Source organism: Petaurus breviceps, unplaced genomic scaffold (genome assembly GCF_028583685.1).
Source record: "Petaurus breviceps papuanus isolate PSGF00001 unplaced genomic scaffold, PetGlider_PUasm1.0 90847, whole genome shotgun sequence".
Taxonomy (NCBI): Eukaryota; Metazoa; Chordata; class Mammalia; order Diprotodontia; family Petauridae; genus Petaurus; species Petaurus breviceps.
The window spans coordinates 16,363,429-16,388,093 of record NW_027187360.1 but is presented as its reverse complement, the minus strand read 5'-3'; the positions used below and the strand labels follow the sequence as shown (position 1 = coordinate 16,388,093).

The window sequence follows — 24,665 nt, the reverse complement described above, 5'->3', positions numbered from 1 at the left end:
TCTCTAATCAATAATGATTTAAGCATTTTTTTCATATGACTAGAAATTGTTTGGATTTCATTATTCTTTTTAAAATTAAATTAAGTTTTTTTTCCATTAGTAAGCATTTTTTTATCTTCATCGCTACCACCACTGGGGGCACAAAAAAAAAAAGAAAATAGTAAGCATTTTTTTATCTTCATCGCTACCACCACTGGGGGCACAAAAAAAAAAAGAAAATCCTTGTAACAAATAAATGTGATGAGATATTCCAGATATTCTGATACCTCTAAGTATTTTATGTCATCGAAAGCTTTTTCTATGATCTATTGAAAAGTGATAGGGAATCCTTTGGAGCATGAGCTCAAGTTAATAGAATCCCACTATTCAGATAAAGGCCATCTTCTATTTATCTTCCTTTGCCATTGGTATTTGATATTATCCTTTGCACAGGTTTAACACTGAAAACTATCGACTGCCCACAGATAGTCTAGGTGTAGGGGTAGAGAACCTGTGGCCTTGAGACCACATGTGGCCCTCTAGGTTCTCAAATTCAACCCTTTGACTGAATCCAAACTATTTTAGCAGTCATTTGTATTTGAATGGATACAGAAAATTGGGTTTAGAGAATGAAAATATGTAAGGGATAACAACCTATGGTATTCGGGTTTATTTCTATAAAATCTGAGTTAGCACTATAAGAATGGGATTTTTAGCCCCAGGAGCCAAGCATTAAAATAGATAATAGTTGATTGGAGGGAGAATGAGAATCCTTGGGACCACACCATCCTAGTGCACATCAGCTGGTAGCTATGATGATGGGTAGATGCTAACAGCAGCCATTTTTTTTTCCTTTCCCCTGAAATCTCCCATTGAACTTGTAAGGAAAAGCTATACTTCCAAAGGGAATTGAGTAAGAAAACTTTATACTTGAGAAGGTGGGTAGCATAGTAGTTCTGCTGGTTGAGTGTATGACAGACAGCTCAGCCTGCCTTGCTCACTTAGTGTTGGCCACTGGTTATATTTGTATTAATACTGTTAGGATGAGAGTCTAGTCTTCCCCCCTGACTATTTTTGCAGTTTCCACTAAATCACTGACTGCTGAAAAAAGGTGTGGGTATTTGGTTGCTAATTACTGGCAGTGTTGTTGCCCTTCCCAACAGACTTTTCATGTCATCTTCCCTTACAAATGAGAAAAGGGTAATAAGGGAAAAGGAATATGCTTAGCGCCAGTTCTCTTTGATGCAATCTGCTTCTATCTCCCTGGTTTTCTCTTTCCTATGCCCTCAATACCAATCATAGGCTCTTAATCAATCAATTAGTATTTATTAAGCACCTACTTCCTGTTAAGCATTGTGCTAAACATTGTAATACAAAAAGAGGCAAAAGACAGTTCCTGCCCTCGAATTTACAGTCTAATGAGGGAGACAACATGCAAACAAATATAAATGAAGTATGCTATATACAGGATAAATAGGAATTAATTAATGAAGGGAAGACATCAGAATTAAGAGGGTTTTGGGAAGGCTTCCAGTAAAAGATAGTATTTTAGGGACTAAAAAGGAAGCCAAGGTCAGTAGGTTAAGTGGAAGAGGAAGAGTGTTCCAGGCATGGTAGACAGCTAGGAGTAAATACCTAGAGCTGAGAGATGGAGTGTTGTTTATGAACAGCCAGTCATGTTGGGGAGTAAGATTAAGGGAGAAGACTAGAAAGGTTGAAGGGGGCTAGGTTTTGAAGGGCTCTGAATGTCAAACAGCATTTTGTATTTTATCTCTTCAAAGGTCTTTTCATGATCCACCCTCAGAGGTTAGAGTATGTTTTTCTTATGAATATTCCTTCCCTTAATTTTCTTTCCTTATTATTCTCTCCCTATTAACTCTCTGTTGAGTTGAATGTATTTGCACACCAAACTCTTTGTGAATGTGTGTGTTTATGTGTTTATTCTAATTTGGCCAGTTCGTATGAAAGTGAGATTCAAGTGATACCCACAACCTCACCCCTTCTTCCATCTCTGTGTATTCTTGTGTGTATCTCAGTTATGTGAGATAGTAAGTTTCCTAACTCTTTCCCCTTTACTTTCTAGTCTTGCTCTACTCCTATGTATTGTATACATAATCTGTTTCACTGATCTACCACGCAATTTATTAGCCAGTACCTGATTGTTTTGATGATTACTGCTTTGTAATATAATTTGAAATCTGGCACTATGAGGCTGTCTTCCTTCATATTTTTGTTTTCATTGATTCCCTTGATATTCTTGACCTTTTGTTCTTTCAAATGAATTTATTCTAGCTCTATAAAAGTAATTCTTTAGTAGTTTGAGTGGTATGGCATTGAATAAGTAAGTTAGCTTAGATAATAATTGTCTTCATATAGTCCCTGGATTTGTCTTGGCAGGTAGACTCCCTAATATTTTATATTGTCTGTAGTTATTTTAAATGGAATTTATCTTACTATCTCTTCCTGCTGCATTTTGTTGCTAAAATGCTGATGATTTGTGTGGGTTTATTTTACGTCCTGCAACTTTGCTAAAGTTGTTAATTGTTTCAACTAGATTTTCAGTTGATTCCCTGGGGTTCTCTAAGTATACCACCATATCATCTGCAAAGAGTGATAGTTTTGTTTCTTCATTACCTATTTTTATTCCTTTGATTTCTTTTTCTCATTGCCATAGCTAGCATTTCTAATACAATATTGAATTAGAGTGATGACATTAGACATCCTTGCTTTACCACCTATCTTATTATCAAGGCTTCAAGTTTATCCCCATTGTAGAAAATGCTTGATCTTTGTTTTAGATAGATACTACTTACCATTCTAAGAAAGACTCCATTTACTTCTGTACTTTTAGTGTTTTTAATAGGAATGTATATTGTATTTCATCAGAAGCTTTTTCTGTATTGATATAATCATATGATTTTTGTTGGTTTTGTTATTGATGTGGTCAGTTATGCTGATGGTTTTCCTAATATTGAACCAAACTTACATTCCTGGTGTAAATCTCACCTTAGTCATAAGTGTATTATCTTTGTGATATATTGCCTTAGTAGCCTTGCTAGTATTTTATTTAAAAATTTTACATCAATATTTGTCAAGGGAACAAATCTATAGTCTTTTTTCTCTGTTTTCGCTCTCCTTAGCTTATGTGTCAAGGCTATATTGTGTCATAAAGGGAATTTGGTAGGATGCCTTCTTTTACCTATTTTTTTCAGATGGTTTATAGAGTATTGGAATTACTTGTTCTTAAATATTTAGTAGAATTCACTTGTCAATGTATCTAGTCCTAGAGATTTTTTTTTCCCTCAGGGAGCTCATTGATTGTTCAATTTCTTTTTCTAAGATATGGTTATTTAAATATTCTATTCCCTCTTCTGTTAATTTGGGCAATTTATATTTTTGAAAAATTTATCCATTCCAATTAGATTATCAGTTTTTACTGGCATATTAATGGGCAAAATAATGCCTAACCAATAACTGCTTTAATTTCATCTTCATTGGTGATGCATTTACCCTTTTCATTTTTGATACTGGTAATTTGCCTTTCTTTTTAAAAATCAAATTAACCACTGGTTTTATCTGTTTTATTGTTGTTTTTTTGTATAACCAGATCCTAATTTTATATATTGGTTTAATGGTTTTTTACTTTTCCTTTTATTCATCTCTCCTTTAATTTTCAAGATTTCCATCTTGGTGTTTAAATAAGGATTTTCAGTTTGTTCTTTTTTTTTCTTTTTTTTTTTTTTTTGCCTTTTTGGAAGGCAATTGGGGTTAAGTAACTTGCCCAAGGTTACATGGCTAGTTTTTTTGTGTGGGTGTTAAGTGTCTGAGGCCGGAACTGAACTCGGGTCCTCCTGACTCCGGGCTGGCACTTTACTCACTGTGCCACCTAGCCGCCCCTTGTTCTTTTTTCTAATGTTTTTAGTTGCATGCCCAGATTATTTATCTTCTCTTTCTCTCTTTTATTGATTTATGCATTTATAAATGTATATTTTCCTCTAAGTACTGCTTTGGCTGCATCCTACAAATTTTGGTATATTGTCTCATTGTTATTCTTTTTAATAAAATTATTATTTCTATGGTTTGTTCTTTGATCCACTCATTCTTTAGGATTAGATTAGTTGACAAATTTTTAGTCTATTCTTCCTCAGATCTTTATTGAATGTAATTTTTATTGCATTATGGTCTGTGCTTTTAATGTTTTTATGCCCTGATAAACTGTTTTAGCAGATGGGCTAAACCAGGGTGATTGTAATCAAGGGGTCTCAAACCCATTGGTGAGTTAGGGGAGTTTCTACCCCAAACATATGAAGACTTCCTCTGGTGGAATGGTTGGATGAAAACAATTTGTTCCAACAGCCATGAAGGCAGGTGAAGCAGGTACTATGGAGCACTTAGAGCTTGGTAAGACATCAAAGATGTCAATATCATTTACTGCATCTTGAGCCATCACCAGTTTTCTTGAATCTGTCCTGCCACTGGACTGTGATGACTCTAGAGGAAAGAGTGAGGCCGACAACTTTGTGTAACTCTACCTCACTTAAATCCAATTTACGTATGAATCAAAAGACATCACCCATACCATTTTACCATTATACCTATCTCAAAGTCCTGTGGTGACAGGAAAGTGATGAAGCAGCAGGAATAGATACACTGAGAGCTGTAGTCACAACCCTGCACATAGGCGGTCCAGGCCGTAGGGTTGTTTCTCACTGAAAGCAGCAGTGGCATTCAGCAATCCTCTGGGTGTCTGAGAAGCCTTTTAAGAATCACACTGCTCACCTCTTGGCACTAGAAAACTGCCCTAAAAATTGTCTGCTTACCCAACCCAGGCCTGATTACCACGGCAGGCAGGGAATCCTACTCAGTGGTTGTAACACAAAAAAAATGTCCAGTGCTCCCACCACAATGAACCCGGATAAGGTCAAAGAAAAATTTTATGAAGACCTATGCTTATCATCAGTGTGCCAAAAGAGGACAAGGTTATAATTCTGGGTGACTTTAATGGTAGAGTTGGCTCAAGACTACCAGATTTGGCAGGGAGTCCTAGGGAGGAATGGAGTTGCAGTGGTCTCTTACTACTGAAGACTTGTGCATCCCATGACCTTCTCATCACTGACATTGTCTTCCATTTACCTAAATGCAATAAAACTTCATGGATGTACCCTTGCAACAAACATGGGCATCTAATAGGCTATGTGATTATAAGGAGAAGAGGCAGATGAAATGTGAGAGTCAGGAAAGTAATATATGGTGCAGAGTACTGGACTGATCATAGACATCTTTTCTAAGCTAAATATTCACATTCATCAAAAGTGGTGCCCCCAAGGCAAAATGACTACTAGAACAATTAATGTCAGCAAATTAGAGCTCTTCTCTGAGTAGGAACAGTTTGTTGCTAACTTGGAGATAAAGTTGAGCCAACACACAGTTGGCAACAGTGGAGCAGAAAAGGAGTGGGCAGCTCTCAGAGATTTGGTGTATAGCACTACATTTGCTCATTTGGTTCAGAATACTTTCAAAGACCAAGACTGGTTTGATGAAGATGATGTGGAAATTCAGAAGCTGCTAAATGAAAAATGAAAACTCCACAAGATTTACCAGCAGGATAGTTCCTCCGTTTCTAAGAAGGAAGCATTCAGTTCCATCAAAAGTAAAGTACAAGCAAAGCTTAGTAAGGAGATGCAGGATTCCTGGCTCAGTTAGAAGACAGACGAAATTCAATTTTATGCTGATAGTAACAATCCAAAGTGATTTTTTCATGCCTTGAAGGCTATTTATGGGCCAGAGACCTATGGTACATTGGTCTTTGTAACTCTGTGTAACTCTACCTCACTTAAATCCAATTTACATATGAATCAAAAGATATCATCCATACTATTTTACCATTATACCTATCTCAAAGTCCTGTGGTGCCAGGAAAGTGATGAGGCAACTACTCAGTGCTGATGGAGCCACATTGATTAGTGATAAGGACATGACCCTAGAGGGATGGGCTGAACACTTCCATAGTGTTCTCAACAGACCATCATCAATCAATGCTGAGGCCAATGACTGTTTACCTCAGGTTGAAGTCAGTCCCTCCCTAGCTGAAGCTCTAACTGAAGTGGTAGTTTTCAATGCCATTAGACTCCTTTTATGTGGCAAAGCACCTAGTGCTGATTCTATTCCAGCTGAGATTTACAAGATAGGGGGTCCACTGCTCATGTAAAAGCTGACTGAAGTTTTCCAGGTTATATGGCAAGAGGGGGTTATCCCCCCAGGAGTTCAAAGATGCCTCCATTGTTCATCTCCATAAAGGTAAAGGAAATAGATTGTCATGTGACAGTCACTGGGATGGGGGTGGGGGTCTCTGCCTTGGTCATTTCTGGCAAGATTGTTGCCAGAGTCCTCCTCAGTAGATTGATTTTTCACCTGGAAGATGGTCATCTACCTACGAGCCAGTGTGGCTTCACAAAGGGCCAAGGAACTTATGAAATATTGTTTGCTACCAGACAACTCCAAGAGAAATGCCAGGAGCAGAACAGAGATCTGTACACAACATTTGTAGATATGACCAAGACCTTTGATACTCTTAGTTATGAGGGTTCATGGAAAACCATGTCAAAATTTGGTTACCCGTAGAAGTTCACCAGCATTGTACATCAATTTCATGACAGCATGCTTGCCCAATTTCTAGATAATAGACAAGGTTCTCTTGCCTTCCCAGTTACCAGTTGAAACAAGGTTGTGTGCTTGCTCCCATGTTTTTTAGCATGATGTTTGCTGCCATGTTGTCAATGCTTTACATGAGAATGAACATGACATTGAGGTCAGCTACTGCACTGATGGTAAATTCTTCAATTTGAAAAGGCTACAAGCCAAGACCAAAGTAGAGGCAGTGTTGGTACACAATTTTCTGTTTACAGATGATTGTTCCCTCAGTACAGCCTCTGAAGCTAAGATGCAACAAAGCATGGATCAATTATCTGTTGCTTATGCTAATTTGGCCTAACAACACCAAGAAAACACAGGTGCTCCATCAGCCACCACCACACTGTCCATTCATGGAACCATTGGTTACAGCAAATGGAGAAGTTCTGAATGCTGTGGATAAGTTCACTTACTTTGGTAGTATACTTTCCAGGGATGTATACATTAATAATGAGGTCGATGCATACAATGCCAGAGCTAGCTCAGTGTTTGGGGACTTGCCAAAGAAAGTACGGGAGAGAAGAGGTATTAGACTGACTACCAAACTGTAGGTCTACAGAGCCATTGTGCTGACCTCATTGTTGTATGACTATGAAACCTGGACAGTCTACCAGTGCCATGCCTGGAAACTGAATCGTTTCTATTTGAACTGTCTTAGGAAGATTAGGATAAAGTACCAGACACTGAGGTCCTTACTATATACTATATGCTATATGCTGTATGCTATATACTATATGCTATATACCATATACTACATACTATATCCTATATACTGCCAAGCATTCAAACTCTGTTTCAGAGAGTACAACTCCGTGGCTGGCCACATTGTTCAAATGCATAATAAATGCTTGCTAAAAAGACTGTTTTATGGAGAACTCACACAAGGAAAACATTTACATGTGGTAAGAAGAAGTGATACAAGCACACTCTCAAGGTTTCTCTCAAGAACGTTGGAATTGTGTGACATGGGAGACACTGGCACAGGACTGTTCAACATGGTGTGCCCACATCAGAGAAGCAGCTCTGCTCTGTGAGCAAAGTATCATCAAAACAACTCAAAGGAAATGGGGAATGCACAGATTTAGAGTATGCACCCAAAATGTTCACACTCTTCGTGCCTGACGGGTAGAGCATTCCACGCTCTTATTGGTCTGATCAGCCACAGTTGGACACATTGATACTTGACTTTAAAGTAGTGATGTCATTTTGGTCCTCTCTGAGAATGAAGGACAACAACCAGAACCAGATGCCCTAGTGTATGGTCAGTTTTTGTAAAGGTACCATGTATATTTGAGAAAAGGGTATATTCCTTTCTGTTCCCATTCAGTTTTCTCCAGAGGTCTGTCATATCTAACTTTACTAAAATTCTCTTCATCTATTTGACTTTTTTCTTCTTTATTTTCTGGTTATATTTATCTAGCTCAGAGAAAGGAAAGTTGAGCTTCCCTACTAGTATAGTTTTATTATCTATTTTTCTCCTGTTATTCATTTAGCTTGTTTTTTTTTTTAAGAATTTGGATTGTTAATAGGATTTTACTGAACCAGTCTCTAACCTGAGAATAATGAAGCAGTAGGCCAGAGACAAAGTGCCAGTAATCAGGTAACCATTTAATTAATTAGTTTCATTATGAGGAACAGATTTTCAAATCAGGAATTCTACTGATCAGAATTCTTCCTTGTGGAAGTAAAGACAGAGATTATATACATAAATCACAAATGGGAAGAGAAGGGGAAAGGTGGATTACAAACTATTGTTCACAGGGCCAGAGTGGTTTCCCAAGACAAAACCACAAATGGAAAATAACATAACAGTTCTGGAGTCCTGTAGGAGCAGTACTGATCAAGTTCTTGGAGGTCATTACTTAGTGTGTCATAGGTTCAGACTTCTTGACAGGAACGAGTTCTGCAATCTTTGATATGCTTCACTTGAGGTATTCAGGCAGAAGGATGCCAGTGATTGTGAACCTTGTCAAGGTTGGATTGATCAATTCAAGCTTCATTGTGAATCTGACTTACAAGCTGGAGAAGGCAATTCTGCAAAACCTAATCTATTATTATATTTGTTACATGTATCATATTTATTATTATAAAAATCAAAATTCCCCCCACACCTATATATAACTTGCTTTTCCTCCAAAGGATGCCATTTTGTTCTTATAATTTCAGTATTGATCTTACTTTATTTTCTATGGTACCTTTTAGCTTGATATAGTTTCCTTGTTTGTCTCTTTTAATTAGGTCCTTTGCTTTGAGTACATGATACCTACCCCCACCTTTTTTAGTTAAGATGAAACATAATAGATTCTGCTCTAGTCCTTTATTTTAATTCTGTATGTGTCTCTCTGTTTCTTATAACCAACACATTATCTGGTTTCTAATCCATTTTACTATCTGCTTTTATTTTATGTGTGATTTCATACCATTCTCATTCATATCATGATTACTAATTATGCATTTCCTTTCATTCTGTTTTCTTCTGTTTATTCTTTTCTCTCTTTCTTTTTATCCTGTCCCTCCTCTAAAGTATGTTTTGCTTCTAGCCCAGTCTTCTCTAATCTGCCTCTCCTTTTATAATTCCTCCTTTTCTCTTATCCCCTTTCCCTCCTATTTTCCTGTTGAGTAAGACAGATTTCTATACTCAGTTGTGTGTGTCTGTGTGTATATATGTTTTCCCTCTTTGAATCAGTTTAAACAAAAGTGAGGTTCAAGTGTTGTTTACCTTCTCCTTTTCCCCACTGTATTTTACACTTCACTATAAAAACTCTTCCATGTATTTTTTATGTGAGATAATTTCACCCATTCTTCCTTTCCCTTTACCTTCTCCCTGGGAGTCCGTCTTTCTCACCCATCCATTAAAAAAATATATCTCAATATAATTGACTCACTCTTGTACTCTCTATATAAACACTTCCTAATTGCCTTAATATTAATTAAAATTAATATTAAACTGCCTTAAAGTTTTTAGGAATTACATATATCATCTTCCCATATAAGAATCTAAACAGTTTAACATTATTGAGACCCTTATGATTTCTCTTTTGTGTTTACTTTTTATGTTTTGTTTTAGTCTTATATTTTAAAGTTACATATTTTATTCAGCACTGGTCTTTCCATCAGGACTACTTGAAAGTCCTGTGTTTCAATAAATGTATTTGTTTCCCCTTGAAGGATTACTCAATTTTTCTTAGTAAGTTATTCTTGGTTGTAATCCTAGCTCCTTTGCTTTCTGGAATATCATATCCAAAACTTTCTTTCCTTAAACATGCCAACTGGCCAACTTGTATGATTCTGATTGTGGCCTCATGATGCTGAATCATTGCTGCTATTTTCTCTTTGACCTGGGAGCTCTGGAATTTGACTATAATATTCCTGGGAGTTTTCATTTTGGGATTTCTTGCAGGTGGTGATAAGTGGTTCCTTTAAATTTCTGTTTTACCCTCTGCTTCTAGGATATCTGGGTAGTTTTCCTTGATAATTTCTTGAAAAATGATTTCTAGTCTCTCTTTAATCATGGCTTTCAGATAGTCTAATGATCATTCTTGTTGTTTTTTTTTTGGAAGGGGGAAGGCAAGGTAGTTGGGCATAAGTTACTTGCCCAAGGTCACACAGCTAGTAAGTGTATAAAGTATCTGAGGCCAGATTTGAATTCAGGTCCTCCTGACTCCAGGGCTGGTGCTGTATTCACTGTGCCACCTAGCTGCCCGGAATAATCATTCTTAAATTATCTCTCCTGGATCTATTTTCTTGCTTAGATATTTTTTCCAATGAGATATGACACATATTCTTCTATTTTTCTTGCTTTTGATTTCTAAAAATTGTTTCTTGATTCCTCTTGCTCAGTTCCAATCTTTAAGGAATTATTTTCTTCAATGATCTTTTGTACCCCTTTTTCCATTTGGCCAATACTTTTCTTTAAGGAGTCATTTTCATCAGTGAATTTTGTCTTTTTTCATTTGACCAATTCAATTTTTTAAGGTGTTGTTTTCTTCTGTATTTTTGTGCCTCTTTTACCAAGTTATCATTTTATAATTCTCTCCTCTTTATTCTCCTCTCTTGACCCATTTTTTCCTCTAGAATTCTTATTTTATTTTGAAAATAATTTTTAGCTCTTTCAGGAAATCTTGTTGGGTTTGTGTCCAATTCACGTTATTCCTTGAGGCTTTGCTCATACCTTTTTTGACATCATAGTCTTCTTTTGAGTTTGTCCTGATCTCTCCACTGTCACTATAGTAGCTTTTTATTTTCAGATTATTTTTGTTATTTGCTCACTTTTTCCAGCCTGTTTCTTGAATTTGAACTTTATGTTACAGTTCCTAGCATGGGAGGTTTGGGGTCAGGGAAGGAGGTTTTAGGCCCTTCACATAGTTTTTCAGAATTTTTTTCTGAAAGTTTGGAAGTTTTTGGTGCTTAGAAGGTATTGTGATCTGATGACATGTGTGAGGACATGACACTCTTCGGATCTGTGCTTTGGTCCTTACCTAGAAAGGGCCTTGGGATTGCAGTCAACATTGCTCCTCAGGGTCCAGACTCCCTTGGGACTAGGAATATGTCTCCTCAGGGCCCTTGATGTTCCTTTTGAACTGTAAGCAACACTGCTTCTGATGGTCCCCAAACCCGTTTGTCTGAAAGTGATATTGTTTCCTGAGGCCTCCTACCCCCTCTTAACTGAAAGTGCTCCTCTCCACCCATAAACTGTGACCTTAAACAGTGAATAATGGAGTTGTCAAACAGCTTCCAGTCCTGCATCTAGTGCTAGCACAGCAGTTCTCTGTAATCTCTTTCTGATCAGCTGCCATATTCTCTTACTATCTCTGACTTGAGTGCTCCTGAAACTACTTCTCTTACTACCATCTGGTCCCACCACTTATAATCCACATGGGCTCCAGGCCTGTCCCCACATCACGGATTTCTCCTTTTGACTTCCTAAGTTGTCTTGGAAGGATATCTCACCCTGATCTTCTATTGGCTCTGCCACTCCAAAATTTGATTTGAGGTGTTATTTTAAAGTTGTTTGGAGGTGGATTTTCAGAGAACTCTGCTAAATCCTTCTCTATTCTGCCATTTTGACTCTGCCCCCTGCTTCCTCTTACTGTAATGCTATTTTCACATCAAATAGAAATGGTTACCTTTCTGTGCTGAACTGACAGTTCCAGGGACTTTGATGGTAAGAGCATCTCCAAAGGGGTACCTCAGATGATGGCTATGGAACCTGGGCTATAAATAGGGCTGATCCTTTAGAGGTGCTTCTTTTCTTGGAGCTCTTGGGTTCAAGGTTCTGGACTGGATCCACATAGACCTGAGAGGAGATACTGGTTAGGTGGTCACAGGTATTTGACCAGACTGGCACAAGCTACCTTTTCTCTCTCTCAGGGTGCCTTTTTGCTTTAGGTAGGCTGACTTTTATGTCCCATAGGTGACAGTTGCTTGACTTTTGTTAATAGTGGTGGTAACAAGCATGGAAGTTCTTTCCTCCACAAGTGTTACTGTGCTATATAATCACTTTAGAAGCCAGGATGAAAAGCAAAATTATCAAGGATGAATTGTAGGCAGCTAACAACTCTTGCAGTAGTGGAAAGGTATTAATGAGGATTTGTACTGGGGTGGTAACAATGAGAAGAGGAGACAGATATAAGAGATATTGATGTACAATTTACAAGAGTTCATAGCTGATTACATATGAAGTAGTAGAGAAGGAAGAATCAAAAGATATTGGGAATGGGGAGATGATATTTAGTGGGTTTTGAATGTGGGAAGTTAGGTGAATTTCATCATCATAGACAAGAAGAGTGGAATCAGAAGGAGGTTGGAGGTGGGGAGGAAATAAACTTATTTTTGGACATATTAATTCTAAGGTAGGAAACTCAGGTATAGATATTATATAGGCAGTTAGAAATGTTTATTGGAACTCAGAAGAAAGACCAAAGCTAGAGATTCACTTTTGGAAATTATTTGCATAGAGATATAGCAGTTGATACCAAGAAGATTAGTGCAAAGAGAAGAAAAAAGGACCACGGACTAACTTTTGATGTCTCTCTTTTTTTCTTTTCACATCCAGGTACCAAGTCCTATAAGTTCTTCCTTTAATATCTTTCACATCCATCCCCTTTTCTCTAGTCTTTTCTAGCACCTTCTGTCATAGGCCCTCATTCTCTCATGTGTAAATTACTTCTTTGACTTTTAAGACCTTTGGGGAATATACAGAAAAATATGAGATATGGTCCCTGTCCTCTAGGTACTTGAATAATGTGAATAATACAATATAACATGCAATTAAATACCAAATTACATGATACAAGCTGAAAAAGCTTTAGGAATGAAAAGGAATCACAGATCAGTGAAGATTGGAATAGGTAGGCAGAGTTTTGTGAAGGAAGTCTTGAGATTGAAAAGATTTAGATAGGGAAGGGTTTTCCATGAGTGAAGGCATGCATGCATGAATTAGCTGATCTCCATAACTCAAGTCTCCGAACCTTAACTTCACCCCAGTTCTAGCTTGCATGCAACTACTAAATTGATTTTCGTTGACTGTTATTGAATAACATCACATCCTTGCTGAGAAATTTTCAGTAAGTACTTCTCACATAATTTTAGAGTTTGAAGGGATTTCAGTGACCATCTGGTCAAACCTATACCTCAAACTAATCCCTAACCATATGTTATAATGAGCACCCAACAAGTATTCAAGCCTAAATTTTACCTTTGTGCAATTCTATTTGCCCCTACTTCTTCCATCTGGAGCCAAACAAAAACAGAATTCCTTTTCCATATAAGCACTCTTCAAAATACTTGAAAAGAACTATCATGTCCCCTTCCTCCCCCCCCCCAAGTCTTCTCTTCACCAGACTAGTCATTGCCAGTTACTTTAACTAATTTTCATATAACATAATCTATAAAAGGCCTTCACCATCCTGTTTGATTCCTCTGAATGTTTTCCAACTTATTGTGTATTTTAAACTGTGGTTTCCTGAGCTGAATATAATGTTCCATATGTCACCTGATGATGCGAAATATAAAACCAGTTATGTTTAATGGACTGTTTGGCAGTGTGGTGAAGCCCATGAACTCCTCAGAATAATATTTTTAAATGCATAAAATAAAACAGATATTAATGGGAAGGGAACCAATTATATTGAAATAAATACTTACTTGAATCATATGGAGGAATCAGATATCTTGACATTTTGAAGTTCCTCATCACAATTCCTAAAAATTGCCATTTTTAAGAGAAGATTGCCAGTTAAATCCCTTACCTTTCTAATTAATCGTGGGTTCTTTCTATAAATCTCTTAGACAACTTTCTCTAATGTTTGTTCCTACCTCAGTAGTAGAGACCATATCATTTTCAAAAATCTGTCTGCCCCTTCCTTTTATTCATCTTCTTTTGATACCACCTGTTTCTCCATATTTGATTTTCTGAAAATCCCATTTTCAGAAATAATGTTTCTAATTACTTTCGTTCTTTCTTATTCAACTAATCAATCTGTACCATGCCTATCTGTTTCTGTTCTACAAACTTCTAAGACCTCAGTACTATTCCCCAAGTTACATTATGATCACCCTTGGGACAGTAATTCCATCTTTCCCCAAGTTTGTGTATCAGCAGTCATTTTGTTCCTATAGGTACTGTTAATATCTTCCTAACAGAAAGAGCAAATTTTTGTTAGTTGTACAAATCAGATGAGTTCAAAAAATGTGAAAGTTTAAGACTTTTAACTACTAAAATACAATTTATAAAATAGATAACCTCTTCATTAATTATATTGCTAAATGTAGTAGGACATCTAAGCATATGTTACATAAAACTTAATGAAATGTACTCTTTGTCAATAAAATAATGTTTACCAAAGATGCAGAAATAAGCTTGTTAGAAAAGTAGCATTGAATAATGGAAATAGCCCTGAATATGAAGTCAGAAGAAATAGATCTCAATCCTGGCTCTAACATGTATAGCTGTGGGACCATGGAAAGGTCACTTCATCTTTTAATAAGCTTGCTATTTTTTCATTATAAAATGGGACTATTAATACTTGCAGTACCTAGCTCCTTAACATATTATATAAATTTTTGAATTACCCTGTAGAACCAAATATTATTAGTATTCTGCAAAATATGATTCCATCCCTATAGTTTTGATTATATCTATATGATGTTAAATATCTATTTAAAAACAGAAAATAATTATCTGAATTACAGAAGTTACAAGTATGTCATTGTTACAAATATAATTATGAGATGTTTTCATTTGGAAAGAGGATATGCATTCATAACATTTGTTTCTTATCATTTAAGATGATAACTCCTGTTAAAAGGAAAATGTCTGAAGCATCAATGGTTATTCCTGGCACAGATAAACTGACTATGAAGACCTTGTTAACCAACACATGTAAGTTGGTAAAATTTACGATATATACTATTAATTATTATAAATATTTCAAGTGGATATTGTTAATTTTTCTTCTAATTATTTTTATTATAGGATGAAAACTCCAAAAGTAGTAGTACCTTTGAATATATATATATATATTCACATATATGTAATTTTTCTTGATAATCTCTCACTACATTACCTAGGTGGAGAAAACACATTCATTTTTGTATTTATGAATATGTTTCCAAACTTATAAAAATGTACCAGTAATGTCAGCAACAAATAAAAATCTTATTCTGTATTTTAGCAACACCTCGAACAGGAAGAGTTAAACCACCTTTGAAATTGGTGAACTCTGCTGAACCACCCAGTATTTACAAAGTAAAAGGAAATGGAGGGAAGACTACCACATCCCTTCCTGGTTCAGTTGAAGGAAGGAACCCACACAGCTACCAAAGTGATTTTCCTAAATCTCAGGTCTGACCATGTCACTCTTCTCTTCAGTAAATACTATTAGTTCCTTGTTATCTGAAGGATAAAATATAAGCTTTTTTTATATTCAAAGTTCATCAAATCTTGGCCCAACTTACCTTTCCAGCCTTGTTGCAAATTAATTCATTTCCCATGATCTAAGGTCCACACATATTAGTCTTCTTACTTTTCTTCATAAAGGACGCCCACTCTCCTAAATCCCTACTTTATGCTAAATGCACTTCATGCCTTGAATGTACACCTTTCCTGTCTCTATCTCTTAGAATCCCATTTCCTTCAAGACACAGTTCACACATATGAGACCTTACCTGACCTACCTCAGGTTAATGCTAGAGCATCTTTCTTCAGAAAATACTTTATATCTATTTTATATATGCATATACATTTATATCTTCCTGTAGAATATAAGTCCCTTGGGGATGGAGAACTATTTTTTTTGTCTCTGTATTCTACCGAGTAGGGACTTGATACGTTATTGTTGATTGATTGACAGTGTAGAAAAAGTAACTGATTATATCAGCTTTTAAATGACATTTTACTCAGAGTATCTGAGAAATATAAATATATACATACATGTACATAGCTATACATTTATTGTACACATGTATATATTCATATACATACATAGTCATTTCCATTTATAGTTACATATAGAGAAATTTAATGATGTTTTAGAAAAAATAAATTTTTTACTTTTGATAGAGTATTAGCATCTTTCAGTGTACTTGTTTCAATTAATGTATGCAAACATATACTCTTCATGCTTATGGTATAAGTGTATTCAAACATATAGTATTGATTATTAAGAATTATTATTTTACCAATATTATTCTTAATTCTAATAATTAATAAAACTATTACATCACCATTATTAAGGTATACACTTTAAATATTGATATATAGTCTTTTTGTGTTTACCTTCTTTCCCCTAATTTCACTACCTATCAATGGCTCAGCGAGTAAGAGCACCGGTTCCAGTGTCGGGATGACCTGGATCAAATCTGGGCTCAGATACTCAGCACCACACCCAGAAATAACTGGCCGTGTAACCTTGAGCAAGTTACTTAACCCCAATTGCTTTAAAAAAATAATAATAAATAAATAAAATAAAATTAGCAACTAGGAAAGCTAACAAGTACACATGAAAATGAAAATACTATTGGTTTTAAGACTATCTAGCAGATTTCTAGGTATTCCTTAAAATAATTTCAACTATATTGTGGGAAATGAAAATGGAAAAGTAGCTTTGAAAAGTAGTTACAGCCTGTGAGATTTTATAGGAAATACAGAATTTATGAGTATATCATTGTTCATAAACATCCACAATAATGTCATTAATATGTGTTACATATATAACTACAGGGTTATTTCCATGATACCCCATAGAAGAAACAGCTCATATTTCCCATTTAGAATAAAGGCATACAGGGCAGTAGTCAGAAAACCATCTATAACATCTTATGGCTCCCTTTGTAGTGCTTCTTTACTTGAGGTGAAGATAATTGATTTATTCTCTAAGATGGTGTTCAACATTTTATGAAACAAACATGAACATCCATTATTAGAGACTAAATTAATGGCAATTTTTTCAAAAAGTTTTAATATTTTCAAAATTCCAAATAATTTCCTAATTTACTGAGATTTTTAATAATTAAAAGCATAAAGGTTACATTTTAATAGATCTTCTTATCTTATAGCCAGTCACAGATGCTAAGGCCTCAGAAATGACAGAATATGATGATAACATCAATGTGTTAGTAAAAGAAAATTCTAGTAAGTGCCTTTTTGTTCAGTTTAAATGTGTTTTGGGTGTTTGTTTGTTTTTTTTGTCATTTACCCTCCCCATGCCACCTCCTATTCTTATTCATATTTACATTCTTTTTGGTAGCCTCCACCCCCCTCCCCAAAAATGTTTTTTTTTGCATGACAACCTATATATTCAGAATTTTATTATCATTGCAAAAAATGCAAAATAAACATGAAACAGGATTTTAATCTGAAAAACACTGAAAATCTCAGTAAGAAAACCTGTTCTAACAGAGGACTATCTCTTCCTGAAGAGAAAAAATAATTTATGTTTTATTTAGATGGAGATGTGCATATCATTCCTGATTCACAACCAGTTGGGAAAATAGATAAACCTTTGTAAGTATTAAAAGGATTTGCTAAACTATTAAAATCACCTGGACATTATTTTATCAGGGCATAATAGATTAATAGTTAAGGACAAATACTTCTTTTGTGTTACAATGTGGACTAAAGAACAACAAAATATTATGAAGCAGAATACAATAATATTATATGGGAATATAATATTCACTTCTTACAAAATAAATAACTATAACTTGGAAAGCAGAATTTTACAGCATTTAAATGTGTGAACTTTTAAAAAGTAATCATGAAAAGCTGCCTTTGTCGTAGCCATTTGTATGTTGTATGCTAGGAGGCTGCCTAACTTGGTCAATTCTATAGTTAAACTCATTCTAAAATAAAGATTATCTAATTTTAAATTTATTAGTATCTGTTACTATTTAAATAAAATTAAATATTAATTTTTTTTGTTTAGCACCATTTAATTGAAATTGTCCTTATAGATTGCCTGGTGTCACGGACAACATTTGTGAAAATAACCTCCACTCAAAATGGACTTGCTGGACACCTGTAACAGATATTAAAATTTGTAGTAAAGACAGTGCAAGCACATCACCAGAAGAAACATTTAATCAAGGTTAAATTTATGTAATAATGTGCAATTCTTTTATAATAAAAACTAAAATATTAATGTTAGAACTTTAAGTAAAGTAACAGTACATTTAATTTTTTTCTTCCCCCCCTACTAGATGTTGTTAGTGAAAAAGTGACTAAAAAATCCTCTCTTTCATCGATATCTGATAATACTGCACTAGAAAAAAATATGGTACAAAATCAGAAAAGAAAAGGAGATGTTGAATATAACAAAAAGAAGAAAACAAAAGTGGAAACTTGTGAAACAAAAAGAAGACAACCACTAAATAATTCTATCAGTTTAGGTCAGGAAAATATTGAAAAAAAGAAGGAAAATGACTGGCATATTGAATCTAAAACCTTTAAATCAGTTCTTCTAAATAGGACTATTGAAAAGTCTCTGATATATACTAAGAAATTGGTTCTGGCTAAAGATCTAAATAATGATCATTGTGATAAAATCATTTCTTCTGGAACAAATGCCAAAAATAATAGAAGACCTATGAAAGGAATGATATCTGAAATTATATCTTGTGACCTAGAAACAAATAGAAAGGTGAGCTTTCAGAGTATTCTGACTTTCATATTATTGTTTTCATTATAATGCAGTTTCTAAAAACCTGATTAATTAATGCAGATTTAGAATTTTTCTTAAATTTGGGCATTTTTCTAAACTTAGTTGTCCATAATCTCACCTCCTCTTTAAGGCCTCCCCCTCCCCCAACTGCCTTTTGCTTTGTGAAGTTTTCCCAGTATACCTAACTAGAAATAGTGACGTCTGCTCCTGAAGTCCCAAAATATTTTGTAACTTTCTTTTGGTATTTATTCATGTTCAGCCATGCATTGCTTATTTGTGCATGTGTTAACTTCCTTACTAGATAATTTATTTCTTAAAGTTTCAGTGACTGTCTCTGTTTTTCTTATTCTATAAACTAACACAGTGGCTGGTATATATTAAATGCCCCCAAATTGTTTTGAATAAAATAATGAGCTAGGCTCAGGTTTAAAGGTAGGATTTATTTGGGTTCAAGGAAACAGACTTACTGCAAAATTTTCTTATGTCACCTTTGGAACTATCTTTCCCCCTAGAAAAGTATAAATCCTGTTCAGGAGAGTATTGAGAGGGGTCTGTGTAAGATAATAATGGGAGATAAAGCTGGAAAGATAAATTGGGACCATATTGTAGGGGTCTGTTGTCTTAGTAAGTAGCTGTTAAACAACAAAGGTGCATTAAATGTTTTGAGTAATAATAATAGTAAATATATATAATATATATAGCTATAATACTACAACAATTCTTTGAAGGTAGATTATATTATATGGGAATGATGTGATCTTTCGAAGTGGTATATTAGAAATAATTATCTGGTAGTCTGTACTGTAGCTTACTACAGTGAGAAACTAGAGACAAGAAGATCAATTAATTATTAGATTTAGTGGTTCTAGTATGAAATAAGCTAAAATATATTTTGCAGTTTCTTTCTGATTCTTGTTTGAAATTCATTAATATTTTAACATTATAATTTATTTGAATCTATAAAAAGTCAATATATATGTTACATATCTGGATATATTTTATAGAGATAGATAACTTTTAACCTCCCTTCCCCAGATTAGACTGATCTTTGATATTAGTTAAAATATAGTTGTGTTTACTTTTTAAAATTTATCGATAACCCTTTTTTGGATCATAGTCATTTTTGAATATTCCTTTCTCAATCCCATTCACTAAGCTTTCCTTTGAAGTAAAAAACAGTAAAACAAAGCTAACTTTAAAAATTTGTATTTAGCAGCATATACAATATTCTCCATCCAGTCTCCCACCCATCTGGGGAAAGGAGAGGGGTGAATTTTTCACTTTTCTCTCTGGGATCAATAGTCGTCATTGCAGTTACAGAGTATTCAGCTTTGTTTTAGTGTTCATTTCCTTTATGTTAAATTTATTGGATATATTATTTTCTAATTCTACTTACTTTACATCAATTTATGTCTTCTCGTAATTCTCTGAATTCCACATATCTGTCATTTTTGTGGTGCAATATTTTAGTATACTCAAGTACCTGAGCTTTTCTAATTTTTAAAAATTCTTCATTTGTTATTTATCATTTCTTGTGATACAGTAAATTTCTATATCATTCATATACTATAGTTTGTTCAATCACTACCCAATAAATGGATACCTGCTTTGTCTCCAATTTCCTGTTTATGCATGTGTATGTACTGCTATATGTTGCTATATTAGAAACTTCTCTGTCTTTGACTTCCTTGAACTGTATTCTCACCATTTAAATAGGTAGATCAGAATGTTTAGACAGTTTGGTAACTTTTTGTACATATTTAATTACCTTCATCATTTAGATACTATTCTAAATATTTTTTCCATTTGTATACATGATAACCCAAATATACAATATATTTTCACATTTAAAGTATCATTCTAACTGAATATCTCCCCACCTTTTGATTTTTGTAGTTTTAATTTAACCTGTATTTTTATTGAGTAATATACTTTAAGTCAAATGATGAACTATTTCAGAAAGAAAAATCAAAAGGAAAACAATTTACTGATGCAGCAGAATCATTGATCAACCAAATTAATAAGAGATACAAACAAAAGGATGATTTAAATTCTTCAAGAAAATTTAGAGAATCTTTACATGACAGGTATGTTGTTGAAAAATAAAGTTATTAGTTGAAATAATTTGTTTACATATACTTTTTTTAAAAAAATTAGTTCTTCAATTTATTAATTTGTTTGTTTCCTTTTAGTTTACAGGATTCAATTCCACAATTCATTGAATTTCACATTTTGTCCCCCTCCCTCCCCTCCCCCCCCATGGCGTCTTATAATCAAGTATAGGATCTGTACATACTTTCACATTATACAATGGTCAGGTTATAAGGATGGATTGTACCCGCTGGGATGAAAAATGGTATAGAGGACATAAAATCAAATAAGAGAACGAAAAAGATCAGGTATTTTGCTTCCACCTGGATATAAATTTAGTTCTTTCTAGTTCTTTCTCTGGATGCACGTTTTTCTCTCCATCATGCGTCTTTTGGGATTGACTTATATCCCTGCATTGTTGAGAAGAGTCCAGTCTATCAAAGTTGGTCATCACACATACGTTGTGTCTGTAATTGTGTACAAATTCCTCCTGGTTCTACTCTTCTCACTCAGCATCAGTTCTTTTAAGCCTCTCCAGGTAAATATGAAGACCGCCTGCTCCCCGTTTCTTATAGCGCAATAATATTCCATAACATGCATATACCACAACTTTACATATACTTTTAAGGGTAGTTACTTTAAGGATATGTTTTAGTCACCTAGAATATCCTACAGATAAAAAAAAAAACTTGGTAAAAACAGTTGTGTATTTTGAAAGCTCTTCAGAAGGGGGAATAAATTTATTAATAGAATCCCATAGAAGATAGGGACTTATGATTTTATCTTGTTCCCTCTGTATTTTAATTATGAATCCCTTCTACAAAAATTCCCAGCGTATGTAATCATCTATACTACTTAATAGTTCTTTTTTTTGGGGGGGGTTAATACTTTTTTTTCCAAATGCTTTATTAACTTCTGATTTACATTATTCATTTCCGCCAGATTTTGAGTTACAATTTTTCTTCCCGTTTTTCCCCTACCCACTGCCTCAAAATAGCAGTCCCACAGGATATCCCTTCCTCCAATCTGCTCTCTCCCATATTTTCTCTCATACCCCTTTCTACTTTTCCAGTGGATCTCTATGCCCCAGTGCCTGTATATCTTATTTCCCAATTACATGTAAAATAGTATTAATAACAGTATATATATGTATATATATATATATAAATATTTAAATATTTGATTTTAAAGCTTTGAATTACAGATTCATTCCTTTCCTCCCTTGTCACCCACCCTTACTGGGAAGATAAGATAAACAGTATAGGTTGTACATGTGTGGCTAAAGCAAAACGAAAACATAGAACATATATTGTAAAAGACTGACTATATTTCCCTCCCTCCTATCCCACCTCCCACTTGTTCTATTCTCTACTTTGATCCCACCCCTTTTCAGAAGTGGGTGCTTTGAACTTTCCTCCCCACCCCAGCCTGCCCTCCCATCATCCCCTCTTTCATCCCCTTCCTCCCCTACTCTCCTGGAGGGTGAGATACCTTATTTAGTGTGTATTTCATTCCCTCCTCAAGCCAAATTCAATGGGAATAAGGTTGACCCATTCCCTTTTGCCTTCCTATTCTTCCCCTCCATTATAACCATTTTCCCTTGACTCTTCTATATAAGATAGTTTACCCCATTCTGTCTCTCCCCATCTCCTCTCATTATATTCCTCTCTCCCCTCTTAATTTCACCTTGTAAGTATCATCCCTTCCTGTTAAATTGGTCCTATGTCCTCTATCTATGTATACCTGTAAACATATATATATACACATTCACATATGTATTCATATGCCCATAAACCCTCATAAATAGACATATATATATAGACATATATATATATATTTCTATTCCCTTAAACTACTGAGGAAAGTTTCATAAGTTATAATTATTGTTTTTCCATGTAGGAATGTTAGTAGTTCAATTTTGATAAGTTCCTTATGATTCCTTTTCCCTGTTTACCTTCTCTTGCTTCTTGTATCTGAATGTCAGATTTTCTATTCAACTCTGTTTTTTTCATCAAGAATGCTTGAAAGTCCTCTATTCCACTGAATGACCATATTTTCCCCTGAAACATGATACTCAGTTTTGCTGGGTAGGTGACTCTTGGTTTTAATCCTAGCTCCTTTGACCTCCGGACTATCATATTCCAAGCCCTTCGATCCCTCAGTGTAGAAGCTGCCAGATGCTGTGTTATCCTGATTGTGTTTCCACAATATTTAAATTGTTTCTTCCTGGCTGCTTGTAATATTTTCTCCTTAATCTGGGAATTCCGGAACCTGGCTATAATACTCCTAGGAGTTTTCTTTTTGGGATATTTTTCAGGAGGTGATCGGTGGATTCTTTAAACCTCTATTTTGCCCTCTGGTCCTAAAACATCTGGGCAGTTTTCTTTGAGAACTTCCTGGAGGATGATTTCTAGGTTCTTACTTTGATCATGGCTTTCAGGTAGGCCAATAATTTTTAAATTATCTCTCCTGGATCTATTTTCCTGGTCAGTGGTTTTTCCCATGAGATATTTCACATTGACTTCTATTCTTTTATTTGTTTGGATCTGTTTAACATCATCTTGAATTCTCATAAAGTCATTAGCTTCCATTTGCTCCAATCTAATTCTGAAGCAATGATTCTCCTCATTGAGCTTTTAAGATTCTCTTTCCATCTGGCAAATTTAGCTTTTTAAAGCATTCTTCTCCTCATTGCCTTTTTGAGCCTCTTTTGCCATTTGAGTTAGTCTATTTTTTAAGGCAGTATTTTTCTCAGTCAGGCTGTAGACTCTCATTTCATAATTTTCTTGCATTGTTCTCATTTCTCTTCCCAATTTTTCCTCCACTTCTCTTATCTGCTTCTTAAGGTCCTCTATGGCCTGTAACCAGCTGGTATTTTCCTTTGAAGCTTTTGGTGCAGGAGTTCTGACTTCACTGTCTTCTTCCTGTTCCATGCTTTGCTCCTTTTTGTCCCCAAAATAGGAGTCTAACTTTGGAATCTTCTGTCTGCTTTGTTTTCTTTGCCTGATCATGTCGCCCCTCAGTCACTTGACCCCTGGGCTTTTTGCCACAGTAGGACTCTGCCACCAGACAGGGTAGCTTTCGTCCCAATCGCTGGGGTTATCTCAGCTGCCAGAGGTGTTAGATGAGTGCCCTCTCTGAGGTCTCCACACGCTCTGGCAAGCTGGACACACACCCCAGGACCTCCACCTAGACTGCAATCCAGATCCAAGAAGGTTAAAGCAAGAGCAATTACCCCTCAGACTGGTGCTTGGTCCCCCTACACTCTGCAGGCCAGGAGCTGAAGCTGCTACTTGGCGCTGGCTGGCTGTGCCGGACATCTCAGCAGCTTCTTGCCCCGGGGGGCAAAAGCCATTTATTCCCACTTACTGGGTCCTAAAGTCCAGACTACACTGACCTCTCACTTTGTCCTTCGCATCTGTGTGTTGATAATTCTGGAAACGGCCACAGCTGCTGCTGATCTGGAGCCCCTCCTGCCGGGGGCTAGTCAGACCTGCCCTGGGGCTAAAGCCTCTACTTATTACTTCTTGAGTTGATCCATTCCACTTCTGAGAAATTCTAATTATTAGCAATGTGCTTGATATCAAGCCAAAATACCTTCCTTTATAACTCATATCCTTTACTCTTAGTTCTTCCTTCCTGAGCCACACAAAATATAACCTAATCTTTTTTCCATGTTAATATCCTTCAGAGAATTTAAAACAGAAATAATTTTCATTTCTTAGTATCTTTTGCTGATTTTTT

General features: G+C 35.3%; 1 protein-coding gene across 1 annotated transcript in view; it reads left to right on the top strand.

Annotated features, from left to right (window-relative positions):
- The window catches only part of SYCP2 (synaptonemal complex protein 2), a 121,984-nt gene that overhangs the window by 47,724 nt on the left and 49,595 nt on the right, over window positions 1–24,665 (top strand). Inside the window, exons 17-23 of the mRNA XM_069072515.1 lie at window positions 14,959–15,052; window positions 15,345–15,514; window positions 17,227–17,302; window positions 17,617–17,674; window positions 18,124–18,257; window positions 18,370–18,809; window positions 20,769–20,917. Of these exons, the coding sequence (XP_068928616.1) occupies window positions 14,959–15,052; window positions 15,345–15,514; window positions 17,227–17,302; window positions 17,617–17,674; window positions 18,124–18,257; window positions 18,370–18,809; window positions 20,769–20,917 (1,121 nt within the window). The remainder of the gene's footprint in view (window positions 1–14,958; window positions 15,053–15,344; window positions 15,515–17,226; window positions 17,303–17,616; window positions 17,675–18,123; window positions 18,258–18,369; window positions 18,810–20,768; window positions 20,918–24,665) is intronic.